We start from the raw sequence: 26077 nt of genomic DNA, 5'->3' as shown, positions 1-26077 counted from the left end.
ATAGGTGTGAGACGGCGTCTGCCCGGTGCTTTCTGTGTGTCTTAGGTCCTTGTTATAATTTTGGCCGAGTCAAGAACATTACTCCATTCTCTCATGACAATCCTCGCAAGTATGACGCTCCTATTTAAAGAGAACAGAGAGCTGGGCAGTGGTGGTGCATGCTTTTAATCCCAGCACTTGGGAGGCAGAGGCAGGCAAATTTCTGAGTTTGAGGCCAGCCTGGTCTACAAAGTGAGTTCCAGGACAGCCAGGGCTACACAGAGAAACCCTGTCTCGAAAAACAAAACAAAACAAAACAAAACAAAACAAAACAAAACAAAACAAAACAAAAAAAGAGAACAGAGGTCAAACCAAATTCTGTGTGCCTGAGGTAAAAGAGGCTCTAGGTTAAAAAATAGCCAGGCAAGGATTCTCACACACTGCATGTGGGTTTCAGATGAACGTCATTTAAACTAGCACTGCACCTGATCAAGTATGTGGGGGGGGGGAGGGGGGGGCTGAGTCCTGAGGAACCGCATGGACACTGCATTCGGGGAGCTCCTAAGAAGTGGCCAGTGGGGGTGGGGCTAGGTGCTCAGGGGAGCCCAGGGACCTGGGCACAGATGAAATCCTTTAGTTTACTTAGTCAGAACATGCCTTTGACCCCCCCCCCCCCCCAACCAGACAAGAGGCTCAGTGTTGACCAGCACACTCAGTGAGTCCCCTCTCCTCTACCCAGAAATGAACTCTATCCTCTTGGGAGAAGGTGAAGAGGGTAGAGGGTGGCTGGGAGAGGCCACTGTGGGGTGAGTGCTTTCTCTTCTGGCTCCTGAAGCCTGCCATCCTGGCCTTCCTGTGGGCCTCCTCAGCACTCCCTTTCATGCTGTGATTACAGTTCTGTGACTCCCCACAGCCAGCTGTGTTAGGAAGAGCCTCTAGGTACTTCCCGTCCCAGGCCTAGCTTCCTGGTAGGTTAAAGCCTACAGGCCTATCTGATTGGCGGTGTTTTCTCAGTGGAGTTTCTTCTTCCCAGATAACTCAGTTTAAGTCATTGACAAGCTAAGGAGGACAGCTGAATGATGAAAGTGACTCATTATTCATGTGAATTACAAAGTTATAAAAATATCTTATCATTGAGGAAGCCAGACATAAAGCTGGGTGTGATGGGACATGCCTATAATCCTAGGACTCCGGAGGCAAGCCTGGGTTATACTGAGAGACTGTGTGTGTGTGTGTGTGTGTGTGTGTGTGTGTGTGTGTGTGTGTGTGTGTGTGTGTGTGTGTGAGAGAGAGAGAGAGAGAGAGAGAGAGAGAGAGAACGAGAGAACGAGAACACCAACCAAATGTATCCAGAAAAAGTGAACCAATTGCCCACCCTTACCCATGAGTGACTGGTACTGAAATCTTAACTGTTTTTCATGAGGCAGTTTGATCTTGTCTTTCCCCAAATTGACAGTGGCCTTCCTTTGTCTGTCTACAGAACATGGGGAGTTCCTGGCTCTGGACCTCGGAGGAACTAACTTCCGTGTGCTCCGAGTGAGGGTGACAGACAACGGGCTCCAGAGGGTGGAGATGGAGAACCAGATCTATGCCATCCCTGAGGACATCATGCGGGGCAGTGGAACCCAGGTACAGTCTTCCTGTTGTAACCACTGGGCTACCAATGCCTGTGGGACACGCTGCATCTTCTCCCGTCACAGAAGGACAGGCACTAGGACATCCTGGGCTCTGTTCCAGCTATAAGGTTTCCTCTGGTGGGAGCCTTGACTATTCCTGCCGTATTTTATGCTCAGAGGGCACTTGGCAATAAAAGAAGTTTACATCCACATTGGATGGTTGGAAGAGGTGGGACTCCAACAGCCTAATTGCCCCTTTCCCACCAAACTCCTGGAAAAGGGAGTTTTGTGAGCTGAGCAAGCAAAGGACATATCAGATCCTTTGCCTGTCTTTGGGCGTGGCCCTGAGGGTCAGCTTGCCTCCTTTGGAGGCTGGGTATCTGGGACTGTGGGCATTTTAGTTCTCCTGAAGGTCATTATGTGGTGCAAGAACACTATGGTGGCACAATGGCGGGGTGTTTGCTTAAAAGATTGGGTTCTGTTTGGGGACAATCTCGCTGTATGATTCTGGGCCAATGGGTATCAGCCAGCAGTACCCAAGTCTGTGTGTAGAGAGGGATCGTAGGGTGCTCGTTAGGTGATGGGCTGAGAGAGGGGAGTTGTGGGAGCTGCAACGACTGGCAGGCTCGCCGGGGCCTGCTGGTCTGCATGGGAGCTTGCTTGTTCTTCAGATTTTCTCCCTGCTCTGTATTGTACCGCAATGGTGGTGTTCCCCCTTGAGAAGAATGTGGTAGCCATGCTGCTTCTCTGTCTCATTCTGGGCCCTGCTCCCAGATGACAAATATTTGAGAACCAAATAAGACAATGCCAAAAAGCACTCTAGAAGTTAGGCTGTGGTTTTGAAAAAGACTTGCAATGTCTGAGCAGTGTGCTGGATGAATCTCCTGTCTCCATAAACACAGGAAGGGTCCAGATACCCTGTGGTCCTGCAGCTTCCCCTCAGAGCCTGGCCAGGGCTTGGGACTTGAGTTGACATTTGCAGTGTGTCTGTCAACCTAGAAAAAGATTCTGTTTCTTTTTCAAACATTCAGGACCCCCCCACCCCAAGTTAAAATTTACCTTGAAATCTCTCAGATGGTCAGAGCCAGGTACACATCTGTAATCCTAGCATTTGAGAAGCTGAGTCTGGAGGATTGAGAGTTCAAGGCCAGCCTAACTATAGTGTGACCTTTTTTGCAAATGAAAATCAAATCTATGAAAATAATTAAAATAGATGACACCTAATAATAAAATACCTAATAATAAAAACATCTCAAACCACCAAGTTAGAAGGATTAAAGACTATTTTTTTTAAAGTTACATTTAGTGTGTGTGTGTGTGTGTGTGTGTGTGTGTGTGTGTGTGTGTGTGTGTGTGTAGGTTCTGGGGTTCATACCCAGGTGGTCAGTCTTGGTGCTAAGTGTCATCTCCCTAGCCCAGTTGAAGTATTTTAATGAAAGAGGGAAAGAAATAGATTTTTAAAATGCAATTTCATTAGATCAAAAGCTAAATCATCAAAACTCATATTTGCAAAGGCCCTTAAAGAGCTGTGAACCCGTCCAGTGTGAAATCTATCTTTTGGTCACTGATGTCTGTCTCAGAGAACTTGGTACCCCTTCCTTCTCAGCCTCCTGATGCTGGCCCTGGCCCTGGCACACCCTACTGAGGTTTGTGAGGTATATCTCAGGACAAGAGGAGCGTGCAGACCCTCCTGTCAACAAGGAAAAGGGAGTGTTTGGAGCACAGACCAGCAGGCTTATGCCCCTTGAGTCCTTTTATGGCAGGAAGGTGTTGCCTTCTCTAGCATCTCATCTTTCCTGTCCTCAGATAGCAGGAAGAGAAGGCTGGTCCTCCAGTTCAGGGGAGCAATTGTCTCCTCTTTTCCTTCTAGAAAGCATGTAGGTTTTTGATCTTGCTGCTTACTCAGACCTTTCTGTAATGGACTTGCCCTGCGTGAAGCCAGGAGTCACATGAAGCATGGCAAATTTAACATGTGACTGACCAGCTGAATTTAGTTTGACTTGATATCAGGGTCTCAAAAGGTAGCCTCGGCAGGCCCCCAATTCTCCATTTTTCTGTCTCAGCCTCCTCAATACAGGGACTTTTTTTTTTTTTTCTTGCTTTCTGTGAGGACAGCTGCTGAGGAAGGAACAGAGGTCAGGGCTGAGGACTGGGAAGATATCTTGCTTCCCACCCCAGATAAAGGTCCCCCCAATTCCCATGACTGCTTGTTGTTTATGTGACTTGTTTTCTTTGGATAAAGACACTCACCCTAAAGGCTGTAAAGATACATGAGACCTCACATACCGTATGTAAGGCCTTGGGTTCAGTCTTCAGTACTGGGGGAAAAAAGAAAAGAAAAAGAAAAACTAACATTGGGAATCGTATGCTGTGAATTGTCTAATGTGCCCGTATTTGTTTCAGCATGAGCAGAGCTTGCTGCTCTCGCCAGAAGCGTCATTTGTATATTAAAACTCTGGCCAGCTCAAGGGTAGGTAGCCACTGACACCCCTCATGGTGACAGCCCTGTCCTGTCTGTGCTCTTGCCTTGGACTGGAGGTTCAAAGTTCAGCATCAACTGGGTAACCTTGCTTGGCATGAGACAGATGGACAGGATCCACGTGGGAGCTGGGCGAGCGCGCTGCCTCCTCCTAGATTAGGCTGCCTTCCTTCCTGACTCCGACACCTGCTCATGGCCCCAGACAGCAGGGAGCCAGTGGGCCTGTTAACCCCATCCCTTATTGCTGAGATCTGCTTCAGGATTCCAGAGAAGACTTGTTAAGAGATTGCTAGGTCTCCTTGAGGGATGTGTGAAGGCTCAGGACATCGTGGAGCAGTCGGGCTTTGCTCTCTAGGATTTAAACTCAGGTTGCATGCTTAGCACCAAATACAGACACTCTGCGTGCTTTGCTCCTCTCTGGGAAGGAACACACTTGTCTTCCATTCCTCTGCTCCTTCTTCCTTGGTGTTTCCATTTTGCCACTTGGCCCTCTTTCCTCGGCCTCTTGTTTACCCTCTCCAGCCTCCAGAGTAAGTATAGCTATACCACATGGCCGCCCTCTGTCTCTCAACATCTGGAGAGCTAAGCTTCTCTTTGAAGGTGTGGAGTGGGTGAAGGGGAAACTGCTCGGTTGTGGGCTCTGGCTTGACTGGAAGCCTGAGTTATCAGGACACACCTCTGCACACTGAGGTGGCTGTATGGGCCCTGCAGACTTCGCCCTGTCTTTCATTTTGAAACTGGAAATCAAAAATAGAGACTGCAGAGATGACTTGCTAGTTAAAGGCAATTGCTGTTTTATTAGGGGACAAGAGTTTGGATCCCAGGACCCAGATCAAGCAGCTCACAACACTGGAGAACTAGCAACTCCAGTTCTCCATGGGTGAGAGTGTGACCTCATGTACACACATGCACGCACACACGCACACACACATACACATAAACTTAAAAAAAGAATAAGATAAACAACAAACCAAAAAATAATATCCTTGAATTGCCTTCAGGGAATTTCTTCTTTTAAAAGGGTTGCTTATTTTGGTTGAGTTGGTTCATAGAGCACCAAGGGAACGAGTCCTGTCACTCCCCATCAAGAGTCAGGGGAGCCAAAGAACTTCTTGGGCATGAGATGGGCATTCTATTCCGGGAGGATAAGCTGGACTAACATGAAGGCCAGCAGAGGATGCTCTGTTCTCTGATGTTTGTGGACTTTGTGATAACCATGGCGTCCTCTGACTTATTGGGGTTCTTTTGACCAAGATTAATTTAAAGGCTTAAATGGAAGATTTATCTAGCGAGCACTATGATTCGCATTAAGCCTTTGTACACATTGCGTGACTGAGTCCAGATGTCGTTCTGAGTGACAGTCCAGATGTCATTTCCTTTTCACGGGAGAGCAAATGATGACAGATGTTCTACTTGCACGTTTTTATACGTTACTTGTTGCTTTAACAGACGTAACATTAGAAAGGGGGCATCGATTTTGGCTCACAGCTGGAGGATACAGTCTGTCGTGGTAGGAAGAGAGCCAGGAGCCTGAGGTGCTGGCGACAATTATGTCCACAGTTGGGAAGCAGAGAGAGAGATAGGGGCTCAGCTAACTCCTTTTTAATCAATTCAGAGCTCTGGCCTGTGGAAGGCTGCCACCCACATTTGGGGAAATCTCCCCATTTCCACGAAGCTAATCTAGAAACTCCCACACAGGCATGCTTAGAAGTTTGCCTTCTAGGTCATGTTAGATTCCATCAAGTGGGCAATTGATAGAAACCATCACCCTGAGTCTGTCTCCTGTCACCCTGCCTCCCTGCTCACCTTCCTGCTCATGTCTTTAGCTGTTTGACCACATTGCCGAATGCCTGGCCAACTTCATGGACAAGCTACAAATCAAAGAGAAGAAGCTCCCACTGGGTTTCACCTTCTCGTTCCCCTGTCACCAGACAAAACTGGATGAGGTATGACGGGCTGAGCTGCTTTCTCAGAAGGGGGACTCCTGAGCCACCTGCAGCTGGGGTGGCAGTGGTGAGGAGGGGTTTTACGTATGAGCTTTCAGTACTGAGACATGTCCTTCTGGGAAGCTGTGTGTATGTGTTATGTGTAGGTGTAGGGGGTGGCGATGAAGTAGGAGAGGCGGTGATGTTCTGCCCCTCCCCCAGGCAGTGCTGTTCTGTCCCCCTCCCCCACGTACTTTGTGGTATCCTGTCTATGCTACCAGGAGTGAGAAGTTAAGGTCTCCTTTTGATCTAAAGTGCTATGAGAAAGCCCCACGGGTGAAAGGAAGATACCCAAGAATGGGGGTGTGCTCACTGGCAGAGTGCTTGTGTAGCATGCACTGAGCCTTGGGTGCCATCCCCAACACAGCACAAACTGGCCACAGTAGTGCCTAACTGAAATTCCAGCCCTTAGGAGGTGGAGGCAGGAGGATCAGAAATACAAGGATATATATATATATATAATTTACCGCTTCTTAACCATGACTTTAGGCCTGAGGTAGAGGGCCCTGCTAAAGACTTGAAAGGTTGCTGTTGCAGTTGTGGGAAATAATTTTTTTTATTTTTTTATTTTTGGCCCGCTTCTAGAGTTTCTTGGTCTCATGGACTAAGGGGTTCAAGTCCAGTGGCGTGGAAGGCAGAGATGTGGTGGATCTGATCCGGAAGGCTATCCAGCGCAGAGGGGTGAGTAAAGGGTGGGAGCTCGGGGTCCACAGGCTGTCCTCATTGTCAGGTGACAATGAGACATTCCTGTGTTGGCATGATTGACACGAGCCGGGAATGGAGCAGGAGATGGCTCCTTGCCGCTGTCTGGACAACGGTCTTTATTGGTAAAGACAAATGGAGAATAGGTGGATGGGGGAGTCGGGGTGATCCCCACCTCTATCCATGTGTGGCCATGGATTGGGTTAGTAGCATACTTGCATGGTGCATCTCGCTCTTTCTCTGTCTTCACACCCGTCTTTCCCTTGTGCTGATGAAGGCCCTTTGATCTCCTGCAGGACTTTGACATCGACATTGTGGCCGTGGTGAATGACACAGTTGGGACCATGATGACGTGTGGTTATGATGATCAGAACTGCGAGATTGGTCTCATTGTGGGTGAGTGAGAGCCTGGCGTGAGGGCCAGCGCTGTACAAACTAATCATTAGCTTGGGTGTTTCCTACTATGTGAAGATAGTGATGCAGCTACTTTAGGCCAAGCCAGGACTTACGGAGTTAAGCAGTGTACAGGAGAGAGGCCTGGCCTGTTTGTTGTGCTTTCCCAGGAGGCTGCCTTCAGGAATCTCAACCCCTAGGCAGACTTCTACAAGCAATGAAGAGGGAGGTGGGTAAGACAGTAACACATGTAGCCACTGAACAGTTTCTTCCTTTGACCAGGTACTGGCAGTAATGCCTGCTACATGGAGGAGATGCGTCACATTGACATGGTGGAGGGTGACGAGGGACGGATGTGCATCAACATGGAGTGGGGGGGCCTTTGGGGACGATGGTACACTCAATGACATCCGAACTGAGTTTGACCGAGAGATTGACATGGGCTCACTGAACCCTGGAAAGCAGCTGTAAGTGGCATCTTTCTGTGGGTGGGTGAGTGGGTGGGTGGGTGGGTGGGTGGGTGGTAGGGTGTGGAGCTGAGGTGGGGACTGCCGCAGCAAGGGCTTGTTTCCACGCTTCCTTTGCGTTATCCCCAAAGGGTTGTGGAGGCTCACTAGTTTCGAGAATGGTCATGATGATAAGACTGCAAAGGGGCTGAAAGCAGAGACAAGAAGCAGATAAACCACACTGCCCTTCAAGATGGTCACCTTTTTGCTTGGGTTCTTCCCAATACAGAGTCTTGGTCAGCAGCTCTCTGTGTAGCCCTGGATGTTCTGGAACTCACTCTGTAGACCAGGCTGGCCTCAAACTCAGAGATCTGCTGCCTCTGCCTCCCGAATACTGGGATTAAAGGTATGTGCCACCACTGGCCGGCAAGATGAGACTCTTAAAAAAAGACACCATTTTGTGGCCTTTGGCTCATCACTGCCTGGATGCCAAGACTGCAGCAGCTGGTTTTATTTGATGATAGGAATTGAACCTGGGCAAACACTACCAACTGAGCTACAAACCTGGCCTTTACTTGTTTTCTTAGTTTTGTTTGAGACAAGGTTTCACTGTTTAGTTTCTGGTGGCCTGGAGCTGCCTATGTAGATGAAAGCTGGACTCATAGAAACCCACCTGCCTCTGCTTCCTAAGTACTAGGATTAAAGATGTGCTGCCCTGGGTTAACTTTCTTTTTTTAATTGCCACTTATTCCAAGTCCCATGGCTTGTCTTCATTCACACTGGACCTCTGGCCCAGTTATGACCCAGGGCCAATTGGAGACGCACCAGCCTTATTTTTTGTTACTTTTGATTCTTTTTAAAGACTTTGTATTTCCTTTCATCTCTTTAAATTAGGTTTATTCATTTCATTTTATGTGTGAGTGTTTTGCCTGCATGTATGCATGTGTACCACATGTGTACTTGGTGACTGGAGATCCGAAGAGGGCATTGGATCCCCTGGGACTGGAGTCACACATAATTGTGAACCATCATGTGGGTGCTGGGCATCCGATCTGGGTTCTTTGCAAGAGCAGCCAGTGCTGAGCCCTCTCTCCGGCCCTCCTTTTGACTCTTACACAACCTCGAATTTGCTAAACTTCTCTGTGGAAGATCTTGAAACAGGATTGGTGGCTGTTGCAAAACCGTTTTGAGCAACGTGCCGTTTATTTCTGTGGTCCTCTTGGTGCTGTGAATGTTTTAGAAAAATTTAGTTCTGATTTCTATTTGGGAAAGGAGCCCGGAGAACCCAGCTCTATGCCCTGGGGCAGAGGTGGGCAGCCTTTCTTTAAGTCACAGGCTTCATTCCATGTTGAAATTCGAGTCTGTGCACTTGCAGTTTCTAATGGACCCTGTGGTTGTGTCTGCTGTGGGTGCTGAGAGGTCAGCTGAAACGCCATTCCCTCAGTGCCTGCTTCCCTCAGTGGGATGAACCCAAGTCACTGTGAGGAGCCATGTGTCCTTGGGAGAGCCCAAAGATAAAATGAGCAGCAGCACCTGGCTTGGCCATAGGTGGCTGACAACGATCTGAAGAGGGTGACCCTGAGGCGCTGCTGGGCAGCCATGCTGTAAAGAGCCACTGATGGAGGACTACCCCTCAGTTAGTGTGAAGCCGGCTTTGTGGACAGTGCGATGTAGACATTGGGATTCTACAGTGCTGAAGCCAGGCCGCTACTCAGCACCAGCTTTGGGGTTTTTGGTTTTTGAGACAGCTTCTCGTGTGGCCGAAGCTGACTTTGGACTCACTATCTGAGATGACCTAGATTTTTTTTTCCATTTAAGGTTTATTTTGGATTTTTGGTTTTTCTTTTCTTTTTTTCTTTTGAGATAGGATGTCTCTGTAACAGCCATGGCTGTGCTAGAACTCAATTTGTACATCAGGCTGGCCTCAATTCTCAGGGGTCTGCCTGCCTTTGCCTCCCTAGTGCTGGCATTAAAGGTGTGCAGCCCCCACCCCCACTTATCTATTTTTACTTTATGTGCAAGAGTGTTTTTTTTTTTTTTTTTTTTTTTTTTTGCATGTATTTGAGTGCACTGTGTGCATGTATGCCTAGTGCTGAGGAGGCCAGAAGAGGGCGCTGGATCTCCTGAAACTAGAATTACATGTGGACCTGGGCGCTGGGAATCAAATTTGTTCCTTCAGAGTGGTACTCACTCTTAACCATAGAACTATTTCTCTAATTCTTTGAGATAGGATCTCACCGTGTAGCCTAGGCTAGCCTAAGACCCAGTCCTCCCACCTCGGCCTCCCAAATGTTGGCATAGCCTTACTCTGAGCGAGTCAAATTTTGCTGATTGAGGGCCTGGTTTTCAATTCCTGCTAGGTGCTCTGTGCCACACGCCTGCTGGGCCTCCTGAGTGATGTGGCCCATCCTAGTTAGTACACAGCCCATTATGTTTCCAGTCTCCACCCCTTTATGAGACATCAAGGGGCTTTCTTTACCAAGAAGATAATCCGAAGGGCTTGGTTTCTTCTGTCACTGGGGCCGAGGCAAAAAGAGCAATCGTTAAAGAAAACAGTGCCACCTAGTGATAGCAAATTAAATTGCTGGACTTCCTTAAGTGCTGGCGCTAATTTTTTCCTTCGGCTTTCAACGTGTTCACCCCCAGATTCCTGAGCTCACTTATAGCCTGCCCTGGAACTTTACCCCAGTCTCTGTCCAGGTTACTGGCTTTTTGTTTTTGTTGTTTTGTTTTGTTTTGTTTTTAAGACCAGGCTAAATTGATGCACTACCACCTCCTAGCCTCTGCCCAGGTTGTTATCATCCATTTTCTTGAATTCACAAATGTGGAAAGGCAGTGTCGGTGGATGAGTGGGAAGATCTGTACCTTGATATAATTTTAGCCATCTTGTTTCCTGATGGGACCTATATAAGCCTTTTTGTTGTTGTTGTTGTTGCTGCTGCCATGATTACTGATTTTTCTTGAGACAGAGTCTCACACTCTGTCCTCCTGGAGGAGAGAGGGTTACATCTGTTGATGGTGGTGCTGGTCTGTCTCTGCAGGTTTGAGAAGATGATTAGTGGGATGTACATGGGGGAGCTGGTCAGGCTCATCCTGGTGAAGATGGCCAAGGCAGAGCTGCTGTTCCAAGGGAAGCTCAGCCCAGAACTCCTCACCACCGGCTCCTTCGAGACCAAAGATGTCTCAGATATTGAAGAGTAAGCTTCTTGGCCCACTGCCTCTCTGCTTACCAAGTGTCCATGAGTAGGGCAGGAACCGGGGAGGGAAATAAGGGGCGTGGCCTGGAGTTCCGTGTGTGTGTGTGTGTGTGTGTGTGTGTGTGTGTGTGTGTGTGTGTCAAAACTTGGGTCTGTGTTCTGCAGAGTGTCTGCCTTTAAGACAGACTTTCTCACTGGCCTGGAATTTAGTGAGCTAGGCTTAGTGAGCTTCCAAGGATCCACCGGCCTCCACCTCCTCAGCGCTCTGGGATTAGAGACATACAACATCTGATTTTTTTGTTTTCTTTAACATAAATTGTGGGGTTTGAACTCAGGTTCTTGTGCTTGCCAAAGACGCACTTTTCCCAGTGGGCTCTCCCTTCAGTCAGGCTTTTGAGGTTGTAAGGAGGACCAGAAGAAGTCCATACAGACGTCTTTGGCAGCCGTATGACTTTATTTACCAGTCTCCACTCTCACTAACTTGAGTATGACATAAATACTTACCCACTCATAGCTTGGGAATGGGAGCAAGGACATCCTGGTTTTTTGTTTTGTTTTGTTCTTTCATCACTAAACATTTAAAGATTTAGGTTTACTGTTCTGTGCTTGGAATTTCTGCTTGATTGAGGAGGTCTTACAGTTTCAGGGATGTGATAGAGCGAGGAGGTAGTTTCAACAGCAAAGAAGGGCAATGAAACAGTTCGAAACACTTTTCGAGGACTCTTTGGAGCAGTTCTGCCTGCTCTTTGTTAAGCCCAAAGGGAGATAAAGGTGTGTGTTATATATAGAGGCATGGGGCTCCTCCAGGAGAGGCTCAGGCCCCACGTCCAGCCCTTTCCCAGTGTCTTCAGACACAAGACTGGCTTTTGCCGTTCTAGAGAGCAACAGGTGGGGTTCATACTGGATTCAAGAACTCAAAGGTAGCTGGCATCTGAGTTGCAGTTCATCTACTTTGCAGGGAAACACAGCAGGAACCCACACTCTCACCCACTCAGCACGTGCAGCAGCAACAACAGGGTCTTGTCTTTATAAGTTACACACAAAGGAACTGCAAGGTTTTCCTTGTGGAAAATAAAGGAGCACCTACAGAAACCAGGCCTCCCTCTGTGTGTGTATGCGGGTGTTGGTGGTCTGAGAGAGGAGCCTTGATCTGCTGTGTAGTCAGCGCTCCCTGGAAGGGGGACTTTGCTAAAACTGAGGGACTCCCTTGCCAGCCCACAGCCCCTCCCACTGGCTGCCACAGTGAATTCAACACTGCTCACACCCTGTCTGTTTTCCCAGGGATAAGGATGGAATCCAGAAGGCTTACCAGATCCTGGTGCGCCTGGGTCTGAGTCCATTGCAGGAGGACTGTGTGGCCACACACCGAATCTGTCAGATTGTGTCCACGCGCTCGGCCAGCCTGTGCGCAGCCACCCTGGCTGCGGTGCTGTGGCGGATCAAAGAGAACAAGGGTGAGGAGCGACTTCGTTCCACCATCGGCGTCGACGGCTCTGTCTACAAGAAACATCCCCAGTGAGTGAGCAGCCCAGGGCTGGGAACAATGGAGTCCCCTGGAGACTCCACGAGGCAGCTCTGTATTGCTTTCTACATAGCATAAGTGTTCTCCAGTGGACACTGTTGGTATGGGTGGGTGGGATTGCTTTCTGACGGCAGGTGATGGCTTGCCCTCTGTTTAGAGCTCCTGGTTGCTGAGTCCTTGGCTTGCTGTCTCCTCTTCCACTCTGTTTTGAGACAAGCTTGTCATCTAGTCCCAGGCTGGCCTTAGACTCAGTCTGTGCCCATGGATGAGCTTAAATTCGGATCTTTTTGTCTCTGCCTCTCACGTTCTAGATTGCAGGCATGTAGCACCTTTCTGAAGCGTTTTCTATCGAACGCTTTGTGCATGGTAGGCGAGCCCGTCACCACAACCCAACATCACCCCTAACCCATCTCCCTCTTTTTATGAGTTACTGATTCATTCCTGTTCTTCCATGACTCTGGCTGGTTCATGTGGGTGCCATGCCCTCTGTTAGTGGCCATCCAACCTTGAAGACGCCAGCCTCTCCTGATTTGGGTGTCGAACTGTTCCCGCCCTGTCATGTCCCTTTGTTTGTATATTCCAAACCGTTCATATCTCAACTGGGATCCAGAAGATGTCTCTTCTCATCCCTTATTTTGCCATTGTTTTCTCCGTGTCAGTGCCTGGTCAGAGCACCTTTAACTGAGCTGGTGGCTGCCATCTGGCCCGGAGATCGATCCCTGCTTTCCAGCCCAGGGTTGTAGGAACATGAATAACCTGGGAATGTGGTTAGGAGGCCGGTTCTGGCTCAGTGACTGGGCGAGGCTGACTTTTACAGTGGCTGGCCTGCAGAGAGGCTGCTTGCTGTCCGTGTGGGTGTGGGTGGTCTGGGAGAGAAGCCTTGGAATTGCTGTGCTGTGCTTCTCCTCAGCAGTCAGCTCTCCTTGGAAGCTGCAGGAGGCCACCACCCAAGAGCTTCTCACTAATTAAACACTCTCACTGGCTCCAGCTGTTTGGATGCTTCTAAGACCATCCACAGGAGCTGGAAAGAGAAAGGCCAGAGTCCAGGAGGAGAAAGATACCTGTGGGCTTTTGTTGTCGTTGTTGAGTGTTTTCCTGGGGGCATCAGACGAAATGAGGCTGGATCTCCAGGAGCATCAGAAACATTCATTTGATTCTAGTAGTCTGCCCTAGCAGAGGTTGGCTCCATCTGCTAAGCTGAGGAGCTGTGGCCTGTTCCATTAGAAAGTGTGGCTCTGTGACTACATTCAGGGGCCAGTAGCTTTAGAAGAACCAGCTAGAGCAGCCATAATTGAATAGCTGAACCTTTATACAGTAATCCTAAGATGGGGAGGACTGGAGAGAGGAGATACAGGCATCACTTGCTTCTGCAGGGGCACGGTCTGCTCTGCAGCCATTTGTACCACAGGCTGTAACCATGGACACACCTGTCTCTTTCTCTGTGTGTCACAGTTTTGCCAAGCGTCTCCATAAGGCAGTGAGGAGGCTGGTGCCTGACTGTGATGTCCGCTTCCTCCGCTCTGAGGATGGCAGCGGCAAGGGGGCGGCTATGGTGACAGCGGTGGCTTACCGTCTGGCTGACCAACACCGAGCCCGCCAGAAGACCCTGGAGTCGCTGAAGCTGAGCCATGAACAGCTGCTGGAGGTTAAGAGAAGGATGAAGGTGGAAATGGAACAAGGTCTGAGCAAGGAGACGCATGAGGCTGCTCCCGTGAAGATGCTGCCCACTTATGTGTGCGCCACTCCGGATGGGACAGGTACGTGGCATCGGCGCCCTGTGTGCACGCATGCGTGCAGGTGTGCTGTTTGCCATGTGTCAATCAGCATCCAGTCCCCCTGGAGCTGAAGTTAGGAGTAGTTGGGAAACCTCTGATGCTGGTATTAGGACCTGAACTTGGAACCTCTGCAAGAACAGTGTCGGTTCTTAACTGCTAAATTATCTCCTCAGCCTCATTAGTTTTGCTTTTTGAAATGGGTCTAATGTAGCTCAGGCTGGCCTCAAATGTGGTCCAGGATGACCTTGAATCACCTATGTGTTAGGCTTGTTCGTGTATACAGACACTCGGAGCAATTTTTTGTTTATTAAAAATTTGCTGTTTGGTAGAGAACTGAAACCAAGAGAACCTCGTTCAAGTTCCTACAACCAGTGTCAGCTGACATTCAAACCTAGGAGTCTGCATTCCAGAGGCAGTTCTCAAAGACTACATTAGTTTGGGTCTACATGTATTTCCTGTTTGGCCCCATACAAAAGATTTCTGGTTCATGATTGTTCACGGTTGGCACAGGCTCCAGAGTCAGAAGCTAGGGTTTGGTGCCCTGGTAATATGGGGCCTTGCTCCATTCAAGCACCCCTCAAAGATCACCTTGAAGAGAGAAAAGGAATGTGTCAGGTTGGGTTTAAACTCACAAAGTAGCCAGGGTTGGCCTTGAACTCCTGATCCTCCTGCCCCCACATCCCAAGTTCTGGGATTGCAGGCATTCCACTTTCTCTGACTTCAGTTTTCTTTGAAGAGTCCCCTACATGGCACTTCTCTCGGCTCAGATTTAGACAGTTTTAAGTATACTGTATTGGCATTCCCCATGTTCTGAAGAGCTGACTTCTGGGGTTCTACTGGATGATGGGCTCATTCAGTTTTGGTCTTGAAGATTTTGCTCGCTTAACTGCCGGGTGGCGCTCACACTCCATCTTCTCCCAAGGCTTGCGGTTCACAGGGTGTCTTCCACAGCCCCAACGAAGAGAAATATATTCTCTGTGACCCCAACTCATTATCCTGAGTTCATTTTTCAGAGAAAGGAGACTTCCTGGCCTTGGATCTTGGAGGAACAAACTTCCGGGTCCTGCTGGTGCGCGTGCGTAATGGCAAGCGGAGGGGTGTGGAGATGCATAACAAGATCTACTCCATCCCGCAGGAGGTCATGCATGGCACCGGAGAGGAGGTGAGGCGAGAGCCGGAGAGAAAGGAGTGGTGGCGGCAGCGGTGATACATTATGGAGGAGGGGAGGTCATGATGGGTTGTACTTAGGGGAGGACCCAGCGACCTCCCAATTTCAGAGACCACTCTTGCTCGGCTCACCCCTGGCTTGAGGAGGGCAGTGGTTCAGGGTCCCGGCAGAGTTGCTCCGGGTTAGTGCTGCCTGAGCTTGCGTTTCTCAATGCCTTTTCTTTCTACAGCTCTTCGACCACATTGTCCAGTGCATCGCGGACTTCCTTGAGTACATGGGCATGAAGGGTGTGTCCCTGCCTTTGGGTTTCACCTTCTCCTTCCCTTGCCAGCAGAACAGCCTGGATCAGGTAGCGCCACCTTCTGGGAGGGCTCTCCTATGCGCTTCCTCAACTCTAAGCTCACTCCAGTTTATGGGAAGAGAAGAGTGAGGATATGAGTGAACTTGGGTGGGGACCGTAGGAGAAATTGGATACCAAAGTTTTGGGTACACAGATTACGATAACAATCAAAATTATTAACTCATACTCTGTGTGTGTGTGTGTGTGTGTGTGTGTGTGTGTGTGTGTGTGTGTTGCCACATACATATATGTTCAGGTAGAAGTTATCCACCTTGTTTTTGAAAGATAAGGTCTTTCATTAACCTGGAGCTCACTTATTATGCAACGTTGTCTGGCTGTTTGGAGATCCTCCTGTCTCCACCTCCTCAGCTTTTACGTGGGTGCTGAATATCAAACTGAGGTCCCCCTGCCCATGAGTAGATTCTCTCTTTTTTCATGCCAGCATGTGCAATTTTGTATATTTTTTTTATCAGGAAACTCAGCACTATGTTAACTGTTCCAACCAGGACTGTAAGATCTTAGATCATTGCTGGGTTTCTCTATGTTCTGTAAGGTTCCTCTGGCAAGTCTAGAACTCAGTGAAGAGTAAGCAAAGCAGGAGCTAGCTGTCACCTTGGCTCTGGTGACATCACCTGTTTGATGAGGTTTCGGCAGGTGTTGAGGACACCTGGTGACCCACAGGTCTTTGGTTACATTTATTCATCACTGGCTTTGGGCAAGTCTCCCTGGTTGTTGAAGCCTGGTGTTATCTTGCTATAGTGATCATCTGAAATGAGGTTATAAACACTTGCCAGAGGCGGTGGATGAGAGATGGGTAGAGGAGACAAGCATGCCTTTGTCGCTGTGTGGGTGTAATTAGCCAGGGCTCCATGGTACTGTGTTTTGTTCCGTTCAGAATCTCTTGGGATCTCACCACAGTTTGACACACCCAGGTTTATGGGATACCCAAGGGACGGGCATATACCATGAGCAAAGCTCGTGGACACCATGCATGCGGGTGGCCGTGATTCCAGTCTTTTGTAGTTTGTATAATAACCAACAGCAACGGGGAGCAAACCCTTTTTCTCCCATGTACAAAGCAAATGGGCATCTGTGTCTAGCTGACCCACCACTCAATGGAGGATGCCCTAAAGAGGGGCTCAGGGGGCTGGCTCAGATGGTAAGTTGCTTGCTTTGTAATAATGAGAATCTGAGCTCAGATCTCCAGCACCCGTGTAAAAGCTGGGGGCAGTTCCGTGCCTGTTACGCCAGCACTGCGGAAGCAGAGCCAGGCAGGTCGATCCTGGGTGCTCCCTGATCAGCCACTCTTAGCTCAGTCGGTGAGTTCCAGGTATAATGATGGATTCCCTCAAAAAAATAAGGTGGACAGCAAATGGGGAAGGCGTGTGCGATCAGCCTGTGGCCTCCACATACATGCCATGTGCACAGCTCTATGCATGCAGACATGAACAGAAACAACCCCTTCCTCTCCTCTTCCCCATCTCTGGGCCTGATGAAGACTCTGAGGACCTCTGTAGGTTGTTGCCCAGACATTGTTCATTAACTCTGGAGTTAAGACACGCACACTGGCCCTTCTAGGCCTTGTCAGCTGAAGGGAATATGCACTGGAGCATTTGCATGAGGCTTGAGCCACGAGTCACTGGGCCGGGGTGTGATCTCCGGCAAGTCCCTTCAGTGCTTTGATTACCCACCAAGTAACTGTGATCATGACAAAGCTCTCACAAGTGGTGGTGAGGATCCAATGATGTAACCAAGTCTCAGTACCTTAGATGCAGACTCAGGATCCTTTGTGGGTAATCTCTGCGAGGCTGAGAGCTAGAGGCAGAACCAGGCTCCAGGAATGACCTAGGATCCCTCTCGGATATCACACACACACACACACACACACACACACACACACACACACACACTGTGTGCCTGTGTGATTTTTATTTTCTATTTATTTATTTTCAGAGCATCCTCCTCAAGTGGACAAAGGGATTCAAGGCATCTGGCTGTGAGGGCGAGGATGTGGTCACCTTGCTGAAGGAAGCGATTCACCGGCGAGAGGTGGGAGACATGGTGCAAGGCTTGGTGTATCTGGAATCCAGGATTATACCACATGTTACTGCTTTGTTGGGGGGGGAATTAACTTATCACTCAGCAGTGGTTGGTTAATGACTAGAAGGCCATGTTCCAGTGGCAGGTGCTGCTGTAAGGGCTTTAAGTAATGGGAGAGCAAAGAAGGGTGAGCAGATAAGTGGCTGTGTGTGTGTGTGTGTGTGTGTGTGTGTGTGTGTGCGCGCGCGCGCGTTTGCATGTGTGTTGTACAGTCTTACACGGCAATCCTTAGGTACCACCTCGGCCTCTGAATGGCTGGGATCAAAGATATATACCACTATGCCTGGATTTTTCTCTCTCTCTCTTTTTTTTTTTTTTTTTTTTTTTTTAAGATTTATTTTATGTGTATGAGTACACTGTAGCTGTATTCAGACACACCAGAAGAGGGCATCAGATCCCATTACAGATGGTTGTGAGCTACCATGTGGTTGCTGGGAAATGAACTCAGGACTTGAGCAATCGATGCTCTTAACCACTGAGCCATCTCTCCAGCCCCTTTTCTTGGTTTTTGAGACAGATCCTCTCATTGGCCTGGGACCGAACAGTTAGGCTAAGCTGGATAGCCAGCAGGCCCTAGGAATCTGTTGGTCTCCATTTCCCTAGTGCAGGAATTACAAGCATGCACCGTCATGTCTGTCTCTTTCATGGGTTCTGAACATCAAACTCTGGTTTGTAAGGGAAGCAAGCACTGCTCTCTGCTGACTGATCCATCTTCCCTGCTCAGAAGTGGTGATCTTAATGTCCTGGCCAGTGGAAGTGTGGGTCTCAGTTTCAGGAGGGGATGTCTGAGCAGGGGCAGGTGAAATGAAGAATGGACCATAGCGTGTAACATTTGGGGTATGTGTGTGCGCATGCATGTGTGCATATGTGTCTTGAAGTTTCTGACATTGGGATTTGTGGAGTAGACATCTTCTTCTTGCCATCAGGAGTTCGACCTGGATGTGGTTGCCGTGGTGAATGACACAGTTGGAACTATGATGACTTGTGGCTATGAAGACCCTCACTGTGAAGTTGGCCTCATTGTTGGTACGAACACTGTTCATCCTGCCCAGGTGGGGTTGCATGGCTCTGGGTGGGTGGGAGGCTGGTGTTGAGAGAGCAGCGGTGGTCTCTGATTGACAGGCACTGGAAGCAATGCCTGTTACATGGAAGAGATGCGCAATGTGGAGCTGGTGGATGGAGAGGAGGGAAGGATGTGTGTCAACATGGAGTGGGGAGCGTTTGGGGACAACGGCTGCCTGGATGACCTGCGTACAGTGTTTGATGTTGCTGTGGATGAGCTCTCTCTCAACCCTGGCAAACAGAGGTAGGCAACCACCTGCGTTCGGAGCTAAATCCCAGAATGGGGCCTCAATTGACTGGGCTCTCCATCACCATGGCATTCTGAGGAATGCCTGTTTTCTTGAGGAGCCTAATGGGTTCCTCCTTCAAAGAGGGTCTTCTCAAAGACAACACAAGGTCTTGGAGAGTGTACTGGAGGCTAGGTCTGAGACCGAGGAAAACCTGATGGGAACTGGCAACACACACACACACACACACACACACACACACACACACACACACACATCTCCCAGTGTGAAGAACTGTTGTGGCTCTGGCAGGAGGGAAGACTTACAGTTTTACTCAGCATCTAACACCTCTATTGTCAGAAGGACAAGCATCCCCAATGTTACAGAGTCTCGTGTAGTGTAGGGGCTTGAAGCTGAGCTGAGACCTAAGATCTGTCACTCTTCCTGGGAGGAAGATGCTATCTGTCTACAGTGTTACCAGACTGAGTTAGTAGTCAGACTGTGGTCCTTTAGAACACACTCTACCATCTATGATTAGTCTAGATTAGAGGTCCCAGGCTGAAATGCCTCTGTCAGCCAGGCAGGTAGCATTAATGAAGGAAGCAGGTTACCAGACGAGGTAGGACAATAACAGTGTCTTTGGTGCACCTTGGCTTTGCAAAAAGGCATTGTGCGTATTCCAAAGACCTCCAAGTCATGGCATAGCTGTGGTTGGTTTCAGAAGTGAGAATGGGGGGTGGGGGTGAGGTCTGCTGTTGACAGCAGTTACTTAAGGTCCAAGAGAACACATGTAAGCTGCCCAGTGGAATTAATGGTGAAATCTCAGCTATCCTCCCCAGCTCCTGGAATTGGTTTGGGGTTTGTGCTTCCCTTTCCTTTCCTTTCCTTTCCTTTCCTTTCCTTTCCTTTCCTTTCCTTTCCTTTCCTTTCCTTTCCTTTCCTTTCCTTTCCTTTCCTTCCCTTCCCTTCCCTTCCCTTCCCTTCCCTTCCCTTCCCTTCCCTTCCCTTCCCTTCCCTTCCCTTTTCTTTCTTTCTTTCCTTTTTTTTATTTTTTATTTTTTTTTTATTTTCCTTGTGGGCCTCAGATATCAGGTGGTGAGTTTTGCTGAATGTTTAAGGAGATTTTTGGATGTTGCCTGAGTGATTCCGTGTTCCTTCTCTCCCCACCCCCACCCCTTTTTTTTCCCCCGCCCCCCGGACACATCTGCCCCCTTCTCACCTCCATGGACAACCGTTGCAGGTTCGAGAAGATGATCAGCGGGATGTACTTGGGTGAGATCGTACGCAACATTCTCATTGATTTCACGAAGCGGGGGCTGCTCTTCCGTGGCCGCATCTCAGAACGCCTCAAGACAAGGGGAATCTTTGAAACTAAGTTCCTGTCTCAGATTGAGAGGTGAGGATGAGAAGCTTGGGAGGAAGGTGGGGCTGTGTCCTCATTTTCTTATCTGATGGATAGACAAGCTAAAGGGTTTCCCCAGCTCATGTGAGGCCAGGATGTAGAGGTCTGCCTCTGGTTACCCATTCCTAACTGACACTCTCCAAAAGACCCACGCTGAACTTGGGAAAAGGCCATGAAAATAGGATTGGTGAGCTTTAGACCGAGTGTCGGGGCAATTCTGCGTGTAGGATAAAGATTTTCCTTGTTTTCAGTATAGTTTGATTTTGGCTTTCTTGAGACAGGTCTCACTATGTAGCTAAGGTTGCCCTTGAGTTGGTTTCAATCCTCCTGCTTGACAGCTGAGAGTACAGCGTGACTCACCATGCCTGTGAGCATGTAGTGACAGTGCCCTACCTTGGATGTAAAAGAGGATGAAGGCCGCTTGTTTGTAGCTCTGTCACCTTTAGGAAGAGCAAGTGAATGAGTACTGTTCGGAACTGCACCGCTCTCCACCACGCCCCCATGGAACCAGGGGGGCCTTAGGGAAGGCAGGCCACTAAGCCTCTTTGTGCATAATTAACGGTGCACTGTCTATCTCTCATGCAGCGACTGCCTGGCCCTTCTACAGGTCCGAGCCATCCTGCGCCACCTTGGGCTGGAGAGCACCTGTGACGACAGCATCATCGTGAAGGAGGTGTGCACTGTGGTCGCCCGGCGTGCGGCACAGCTCTGTGGTGCAGGCATGGCTGCCGTGGTGGACAAGATCAGAGAGAACCGTGGGTTGGACAACCTCAAAGTGACAGTGGGCGTGGACGGGACGCTGTATAAGCTCCATCCTCAGTGAGTGTCTGACCTTGGGGGCTGCCCTGTCTTCCTTCTTCTCCTTGTGTATTTCTCTTCTTGCCCTTCTTTCAGCCACTCCAAAGACGGTTTAGTGCTTAGTTTGCAGATTAGTGGTGATGACCCTTTTGCTGGCTTGAGAGCCTCTGTGCAAGTGTAGTTGGCTAATTTCAAGGCTGGGTTGAAACTTGGTTTTGAGCCAGGATAGCCTTGAATTCATTATGTAGCTGAGGCTAGCCTCTAATTCCTAATCCTCTGTCTCTTGGAGTGGGACGACAGGAGTTTACTACCACCACAGATATCATATTTCCCAGAGATTGCAGTTACCAGAGATCGTATCACCACTGTTTCTGTATTGATGAGATGTCTAATCATTTTGAGATTTTGGCTGTTTGAATAGTGCTGCTGGGAATATTCTGGTAGCTTTACAATTCAAGCAAGATTTTTTTTTTCTGTGATCCAAGGACGACCCTACGGTTGTCACTCAGCTGTGTTACTAAAGGCTTTATCAGAGCACAGCCACGCCCATCCCATGTTCATGTCCTGACAAGTACATGTTTCTTGCTGAGGTGGCAGAGTGGTCATGAGAGGGCACACAGCCCGCTGCACTGAAACATGCATATGAGTGTCTCCGTCGGGGTATGTACACGAAACTGAAGGTACCCTTGCAGGCTGATTGCCTGGAACTGTGAGCAGCCTTGGTACTGGCGATCAAACTTGGCTTCTGAAAGAACAATAGATACTCTTAGCCACAGAGCCATCTCTCTGGCCCATCATTTCCCTTTAAAAGTTATTTTAATTATTTATATACAGGATAGAGGTGGGAGGCGTGGGGAAGTCATGTACACAGGTACAGTGCCTATGGAGGCCACAAGATGGCATTGGATCCCTGGAGCTGGAGTTACAGGGTATTGTGAACACCATTTGAGTGCTGGGGACTGAATCTTGATCCCGGCCGGGCAAGGGCTTTTTCGTGCTTCTCAGGGCTGAGCTCTGCCCCACCCCTTGCTTTGTTTTTGAAGCTAGAGTCTCTTGTAGCCCACTACTAGCCTTTAACACACAGCATATTCTTGCTATGTACCCAACGGTAACCTTGAGCTTTTGAATCCCTTGCTTCTTCTTGTTTGCTGGGATTACAGACATGGGCTGTCATGCTCGGTGGATGCTGGGGGTGGAACCCAAGGGCCTCACTTACGGTGCTAGGCAAATACTGTCAACTGAGCTACATCCCCAGACCAACTGATTTGTTTTGAAGAATGTTCACCAGCATCTCAAGATGTTTGTGCCAAAACTTAAGCCTACTACTCTTGTGATTGGCCACCATGGTGTAAGGCTTGGTTGTGGTCCTAGCCCCTGCAAGCCTGTCTGTGGTACTGAGTATGAAGTAAATGTTTGTTAGTTTGTAGGTGCCATGCTTCACTCTTTGGTTCTCTTTCCAGCCTCACTTGAAGACACGAACCAGTCACAACCCCCTTTTTTCTCTCTTTCCAGCTTTGCCAAAGTCATGCATGAGACGGTGAGAGATCTGGCCCCGAAATGTGACGTGTCCTTCCTGGAATCCGAGGACGGCAGTGGGAAGGGAGCGGCCCTCATCACTGCTGTGGCCTGCCGCATCCGGGAGGCCGGGCAGAGATAGAACCCCGGGGACCAAACGGGACTTCTCTGTTTCCTCACTTCCCTGTTTTAAATTATGAGGAGATGGACCCCTTGGCATTTCCTTGGCAGAGAGGACCCTGAGAGACTGGGACTTTTGTCTCTGTATATTCACTGTAGAGTTTGGTACCCAATCCTTGATCTTCCTGAGAATCAGAAGTAAGGAATTGTTCACAGTTGTTCCTGTTGGTCACCTCCCGGGATGGTCCTTCCCCCATTCTACTTCCTGTACAATCCTAGGGGATGGGGACAGTCTTGAGAACATGGTTGCCTCATCTTGGAGCTGAATGTGACATTTGTAGGTGGAGAACATCTTGGATGTTGATGCTTCTCTCATCAGAGGCAGACGTTGGGAGGGAGGGAGGGAGGGAGATCAACTCAACCCGTAAGCATCACCCTGCTGTCCTGGAATAGAGGAATCCACACCAAAGCTAGAATCAACACCTCCTTCAAGTGTTTGTGGCTTTACCTCACATGGCTAAATGTGTCATCCATAAGCAACAGACCTTGGGGATAGCGGTGGCTTTGGTAGCTTTTCAATTACTTTTTTTTTTTTTTTAATTTATGTTTGAAATTTATTTAGTTTGAAGCAGGTCCTCTCCTTCATCGTGTAATGGTTAATTTTGTAAGTAATGTATTTATATGTTCCTTTGTTCTGTGTATAGCTGGCCGGGGTCTCCTCTGACTCGGCCTCATGAGTAGATCTCTGTAGTTCAGGATATGAGGTGGAGACACTGACTGGCTCTCGAAATACCTCATTCACCCATGGGAAGAGGAGAGGCATGGAACCTTTTGGTGAGTGATCGGCAGGGCGCCAGCCTCCTGCTTCACCTTCCTCTGCCATCTGTGAGGTGTATGCAAAGCAAGGATGGAGACTGAGGCTGGTCCCGCTGGGATGAAGAAGCCACGGCAGCTGGCTGCTCAGTCCAGACACTTTCCTAAGTGGTCTCACCCAGAATGTTAGCCAAAGAAAACCAAAGGGTTTGTTTAAAGTTCTACCGCGTAGAGGACGTGATTTGTAGGTCAGTCAGCGTTTCAAGATGGCTTGACAAGTTAAAAGAAGCCATGGAAAACTGTTTTTAAAAGTCACATCTCATTGTCGGAGCAGACCATATGAAGCATTGAACCAAACCTCAGGGACGTCTCGGGGTGTTTGTTCATTTGCCTGCTAGCAGATTCCCACCTCTGGTTTGTCTTGTGGTTTACACGAGACACATGCTGTCTGTCTGCTTCCTTGGACTGAGCTGCATCGAGCTGCCAACTCGCCTTTTTATACGTGTTATTTATTCCAGACTGTTGGAGGAATGGGAAGACACTGTTCTCTGCTCTCCCAACAGGATTCCCTCTGAATCCAGACATTCACTTCTCTCTTCAAAATATTAAATTGACCACCAACGTTAAACCTGAATAGGACATAATAAAGAGGAAACAGCCTTGTAACACTAATAAGCAAGATACAGGGTCAAACAGAAAGACCAAGAGAAAACTCAGCATTGTGGCACCCAAGTTTTGAGCTTCTTTCAAACTGTGCTGAGCAAAGCCTGGTTACAACGAGCAAGCTGGAGCACAGTGAAATGAAGGCTGCCCAGGTCCTCCTGGGAGGCCCAAGGGAAGGTCGAATCTTGAGGTGTTCCAGGCTGGCACTGCCTATCTGGGGTAGCTCCCTCAACCTACAGTTAGCGAAGCAGACCTCTGAAAGCCAAAGCCACCTGTGGATGTGTGTGTGCACCACTGGAAGGTAGCCACGGATGTGTGCACCACTAGCAGGTAGCCACGGAGTGCAGATGGATTCTGACTAAATTTTTGGATTTTGAATTTTAAAGTTTAAAATCAAGCACCATCTAGGAAAGGACTCTTTGTTTTATTTTTTTAAGGTGAAGGTGTGTGTGTGTGTGTGTGTGTGTGTGTGTGTGTGTGTAGCTTTTAAGGAAGTTGGCTTTCAATCCAGAGCATGAGACAGTGTGCTGTGTTCCTAGCACGAGGCTGGCTGCTCCCAGCACTAGGTTGACAGCCCTCTCTGCTTATGCTGCTTTGTGTGATATTCAGTGAACCTTTGATTCATCTCAAATCCCAGGGCACTCTGTCTAGTGAGCATTTTGTCACCATGTACAGTAGAGAACTAGTTGAATTAACCATGTGATGTTAACTATTATTAATAAATTTTAACTTTTTTTTTTCAAAATATTCAGTGTGTGATTGGATCTTTAAAATGGGCATTTTTTTTTTAAGAGTGGTCATCTTTGGGGCAAGTTAGAGCTTCCTGGCCAGTCTGATCGATCATTGATGGGATCAATACATTTGGACTGTTGAGTTATCTTTTGGTATCCATGGAGATGGATTCTGGAATACTAAAGCCTGTCGGGGGTTGGATCCTGTAATGGCTTTCTATGGCTGTGATAAACGCCAGGAACCAGCAGCAGCAGGAAACAGATCAGATGCTGAGAGCAGAGGCTGATCCTCAAGCCAGAAACAGTAGACAGAGAGTGTGAGTCCTTAAACGCTCTGCCTGCCCCAGTGACACATCCCTCCAACAAAGCCACACCTCCCTAAGTTCCTCCAAACCGCAGCACTAACTGGGGACCAAATATTCGAATGCCTGAGAAAACGGAACAAGTGCTGAGCATTGAACCCAGGGCCACCCTAGCAGCCCTGCCACCGAACTGCGCCCCCTAGCAGCCCTGCCACCGAACTGCGCCCCCTAGTGTCTCAACTCCACTTTTCAGATGAGGTCTCATGTAGCCCAGGCTGGCTTTAGACTCCTGAACCAGCTTTAGCCTAACAAATACTGGGGTTACAGGTATGTGCTACCACCATCTGGCCTCACTTGTTTTATGCTTTTGGGACTGGGTTCTCACTGGGTTGCTCAGTGTAGTCTTGAACTCCCTGTAGCCCAGCATGCTCTGCATTCTTTGGTTTTGCAGTCTTAACCTTCCTGAGATGGTGCATTTATAGACAGTCCTTTTTTTTTTTTTTTTTTTTTTTTTTTTTTTTTTTTCTTTTTTTCTGTTTTTTGAGACAGACTCTCACTATGTACCCCAGGATGACCCGCATCTTGCTATGTAGATCAGACTGGTCATAAATCTGGCAGTCCTGGTTATCCTTTCAAGAACTTGCAGCTACAAGTGTAAGCCACTACAAGCTTGAGAGGCGATAGGAGCAGAAGGATGGTGAGACTGGGTCCAGATGGTCTGTCCTTGTGATCCCAGTGCTGG

The 26077-nt window shown here is 48.7% G+C and overlaps 1 protein-coding gene across 1 annotated transcript in view; it reads left to right on the top strand.

Annotated features, from left to right (window-relative positions):
• The window catches only part of Hk2 (hexokinase 2), a 34388-nt gene extending 9339 nt beyond the window's left edge, over positions 1-25049 (top strand). The window contains 17 exon segments of the mRNA XM_034511744.2: positions 1460-1608; positions 5901-6020; positions 6645-6740; positions 7058-7157; positions 7437-7528; positions 7530-7621; positions 10642-10797; positions 12079-12312; positions 13772-14076; positions 15108-15256; positions 15492-15611; positions 17556-17651; positions 18629-18728; positions 18825-19008; positions 20232-20387; positions 20979-21212; positions 22704-25049. Of these exon segments, the coding sequence (XP_034367635.1) occupies positions 1460-1608; positions 5901-6020; positions 6645-6740; positions 7058-7157; positions 7437-7528; positions 7530-7621; positions 10642-10797; positions 12079-12312; positions 13772-14076; positions 15108-15256; positions 15492-15611; positions 17556-17651; positions 18629-18728; positions 18825-19008; positions 20232-20387; positions 20979-21212; positions 22704-22848 (2528 nt within the window). The 3' untranslated portion in view covers positions 22849-25049.
• The last annotated feature ends 1028 nt before the right edge of the window (positions 25050-26077 follow it).

This window comes from Arvicanthis niloticus, chromosome 9, assembly GCF_011762505.2.
Source record: "Arvicanthis niloticus isolate mArvNil1 chromosome 9, mArvNil1.pat.X, whole genome shotgun sequence".
In the NCBI taxonomy this organism is placed as follows: domain Eukaryota; kingdom Metazoa; phylum Chordata; class Mammalia; order Rodentia; family Muridae; genus Arvicanthis; species Arvicanthis niloticus.
This window is presented reverse-complemented; position numbering and strand designations above follow the sequence as displayed.